Consider the following 3,892-nt stretch of genomic DNA (forward strand, 5'->3'; position numbering starts at 1 on the left):
CTGCAGGTGAAGCTGTGCTTACATTTCAGGTTCTAAACTGTGAAATAATGGTCACTTTGTTATGACTTCTGTCTTGATATCGCTGTGAATGTTTCATAGCTTGTTCTAATATTACATTTGACTCATGTCAAACTGTGACAATAGGTCAGCTCTACAATGAAGTATGCTCAAAACTAAACCTGCAAAAAAATCTAAAACTACATTGCATTTATGGATCTGGTTCTGCTCACTGAAGGTCTGTAGGTTTCCAAAATAATCAAATCGGTATAAGATAAGATAAGATTTATTTGTCATTGTCATCAACAGATTACAAGATGACAGCCTCTTTGATAGAATTCAGAAAAAAATGGCTCCACAGGCTCACCATGTGTTTGCTCTTCTACATACAAAACTCAACAACCTTATTTGTTTCAGAAGAATATACACAATATACCTGCTTATATGCATGGTAGCATGCATGGTCATGCTTTACAAGTGAAATTGCACTGGACATTTCCAGGAAAACATTTATTTGAAGCTTTGTTCATTTTGCTCAGATCACTAATTACACTATTCTATATGTCATAATTAAAAAGAAAGAAAGAAAAAAAAGACTCTCCCCTTCCCATCACCAGACGTTATACAGTTTCTTTTTCCCTGAGCTGAGTTTCTCTCACTGGAGGTGTAACCTGCAGCATTCTGCCCTCTGCTGGCAGCCACCTGCACAGCTTTTAACCTGCAACCAGACAGGAAATACTGTTAAAGAGTGAATCAGGAAACAAGTAAACATATTAAATATGCAGATAGATAAAAATGTCTTGAGGTTTGCATGAAGCCCCAGACTATTAAAATACAGAGCTGATAAAAGCTTCTCTAGCTGGCAGAAATGTCTGGACCGGACAGTCTCCAGTTGGTTGGAAAAAATCTTTCTGAAGATGGAAGTGAGTTGCAATACAGCTGCCAAGCTAAGGTTGCTGCCCATCCTTTTTAGCTCCTGAGCAGAATCATGTTGCTGTGGATGTTTGATATGTGCTGATTGTCCTTTGTGTGTCTGTGAGCCTGCATGGTGGAATAATTTCCTTCTTCTTGTTATCTATACAAATGTCTATTCTTACTAATGGGACTGCTTGCTACTTGTGGCAAGTGTGACCACATTGTGTTGCTAAATTTTATTATTTATTTCTGTATATGTCTGCATAGTGTGATTGTGTGGATAGTATGTGAGACAAAGTAATAGAGCTTGAAAGCACAATCTATAGGACAGTAGTTCTGTTCTGTTTAGAGAGTAAAGAAGTTTTACTAGAAGGAATTGAAATGTGTTATAATGGTTACCTTTAGTGTTTTTGTTGAACGTTTTTTTCAAAGTAACCTGCGTTTGTTATGTTCCCACCTGGGCGGTATTGCCCAACCACAAAGACAGTGTGACCATCGGTGGCCACGCCAACACCAAGCTCCTTGGTGTCTTTCCACACCACCTGGGTAAAATGTCCTGCAGGAAGACAGACAGAAGTCCAATCAGACTGCGGTGTTAAACTCTCTGTCGAGCATTCCACCATGTTGAAGAAGATGGTCGTCTGCTGCCTCTTCAGCCATTATTGATGGCTCTAATGACCATCAATGACAACGACCATCTGCAGCATCTTTTCAGGATTGCCAGTATGAACATACCTCCTCTACAGTATGATTTCATTTTCACTAAGCAATTTTTCAAAGGGAAAATCAGAAATGCTAAACTAAATAAAGTGTTCCACTTTATGTTTAGCTCTGAGACAATGGGGGCAAATAATAATAGTTGCAAACAACAATGACAGTTTCAATCTGATCTGGAGGAGAAAGGTCGATTTGGGATGATGAAGGTGTCATTGTGTAAATTTTTCACATGCATATGTTTTTAATAGATCTGTGTTTCATTTAGAAGTTGTTGGGTGTGTTGTGCTTTACCAGTTTTTGGTTGGAATCCAGGCCGGGTGAAGTCATAATCCTTGATTTCACTGTACCAAGAATCTACAGCTGACTTTCCTGAAACATTAGAGAATAAACAGGTGAGAATGCAGAAAACAGATTGGAACGCTAAAGGCTGTTACATGGTCTATGGAAACAGTAACTTCGTCTTTTAGTGACCACGCATTAAGCAGATAACAGTGACCTTTTTGTTTTCTACATTGTTTTTTTATAACTGTGATCATAATGCATTACGCTGAAATGCATTATTTAAAAGCCAGTGAATAAAGATGTAATAAAAAAGGAGAAGGCACCTTGTAGTGTAACTTTCTGTGAATTGTATGAGTAGTAGATGTTTTCGCCATCCTCAATGTTACTGTGTTCCATGGTCTTAGATTGCAGAAGATGGTCAGCCCATTTCTGCGCTGCAGAGTTCAGATCACCATTGTAGGTCAGGTTCTGAGCACCGTGCGCAGCCCTGTAGTTATTATGTGCATCCAGGAACTGTTTCTTAAAGGTTTCATCTGAAAAAAAAAGAAAAAAACTTATGAGCCAGAGAGAACCCAGAGAAAACAAGTTTCAATGATAAAACCATTGCATTGCACATAACATCTTGTCATCATTATGTGCAATACTTTGGGTTGGGGAGATCATGTTGATGATTTCTGCTCTAAATGACCCCAAAGACTTCATATTCCATGCAGCCCAAATCTACACTGTAAAACAAAAAGTCTCAAACAAAACAAACAAACAAACAAAAAAAAAAAACAGCAGCTGTGGATGCCAGAAATTTACCTTATTTATACACTAAAATCCATATAAAATTCTGGCAACCACAGCTGCTGGTATCTTACTGTAAATTAGAGATTTTCTTTTATTTTTTTACAGTGAAGACTTGCTAACAAGAAAAACCTTGATGAAAATTATCAGGTCGAAATCTCAACCTCTTCCTTTGCTGTCTGTCTACGGTAATTAAACAGGCCAAAAACACCTTGATGGACCCGTCCTGTATTCTGTTTGGTGCCTATAAATTATTAGGAAAATGCTACAGAGCCTTTCACTGCAAAAGTGACAATTTAAACTATATTTTCTTCCAACCGCCATCTCTCTTGATAAACCCACTGTCATTTGGAGAATGGCAGAAAAAGCTTTTATTGCATTTTAGGTTTTTATCTTATGCATTAATTTAAATATCTGTTTCTTTTTCTTGTTTTTCAGGGTAGTAGCTTTAAATCATTGAAATCAGCCCAAACTACATTCCTATGATCTGTACTAAACCTTTACATGTTTACCTTATTGTGTCTGTATCTTTCATTCACTGAAAGATACAGACACAATACAGACTTCTGCTGTCAAGAATTTCTCTTAGAGGACAATAAAGTATGTCTGGGAAAATTCTTGGAAAAAGATTGCACTTACCTGCCATTGTTTTTCTGCCAAAAAAGTCTGAAAAGGAATGAAACCAAGTTTTAAAAAAATTAACAACAATTAAATTAAGCTTAGAAATTCATTAAGCTAATTTATATGAGAAACTTCCTAGAGTCTTACAAAACACATGTATATCCCCTCTAAGTGGACTCTTCTCCAGAACTCACCTGCTTCAGGATGCCAGAGGTCTGGTTGTTATCCAGTGAGGATGAAGCTCATCTCTCTGTGTCGAAGCTGCTATTTATGCACACAGGCTGCAAGTGGGAGGAGAGCAGCACGCCGCTCTTCCTCTACATTTACATATCTGGTTCCCTGGGAGGTAATCAAACGTTTCTCATCCTGGTTGTCAGACACACTCAGACACGTACGCACACATAATACACATGCACAATAAAATATAGGCAGTAATGTTAGCTAGCTTAGTTAGATAAGTAGTCAAACATTAGTTCAAACATTCTTCCACTGTACTGTACTACTTCTGGTTGCTGTGTTTGCTAGTTTGAGCTGCTGCTTATGTGAGGAATGAGATATTAATGATGCAGTA

General features: G+C 37.7%; 1 protein-coding gene across 1 annotated transcript; it reads right to left on the reverse strand.

Moving 5' to 3' along the window:
* Positions 1-267: 267 nt before the first annotated feature.
* LOC102228469 (Golgi-associated plant pathogenesis-related protein 1-like) lies at positions 268-3,575 on the reverse strand. The gene is made up of 6 exons (XM_005807384.2): positions 3,516-3,575; positions 3,340-3,366; positions 2,235-2,444; positions 1,921-1,998; positions 1,312-1,468; positions 268-715 (listed from the first exon to the last, which is right to left on the reverse strand). The coding sequence occupies exons 2-5, from the start codon at positions 3,344-3,346 to the stop codon at positions 1,314-1,316; spliced, it is 450 nt and encodes a 149-aa protein (XP_005807441.1). The 5' UTR covers positions 3,347-3,366; positions 3,516-3,575; the 3' UTR covers positions 268-715; positions 1,312-1,313.
* Between the last annotated feature and the right edge of the window lie 317 nt (positions 3,576-3,892).

This window comes from Xiphophorus maculatus, chromosome 11, assembly GCF_002775205.1.
Source record: "Xiphophorus maculatus strain JP 163 A chromosome 11, X_maculatus-5.0-male, whole genome shotgun sequence".
In the NCBI taxonomy this organism is placed as follows: domain Eukaryota; kingdom Metazoa; phylum Chordata; class Actinopteri; order Cyprinodontiformes; family Poeciliidae; genus Xiphophorus; species Xiphophorus maculatus.

Bases quoted from the DNA above. Each gene is read 5' to 3' on its own strand.
- LOC102228469 (XM_005807384.2), bottom strand. The intron at 1,999-2,234 runs GTGCCTTCTCCT...CTAATGTTTCAG, and splicing joins ACAGAAAGTTACACTACAAG to GAAAGTCAGCTGTAGATTCT. The intron at 1,469-1,920 runs GTAAAGCACAAC...GTCTTCCTGCAG, and splicing joins TGGATTCCAACCAAAAACTG to GACATTTTACCCAGGTGGTG.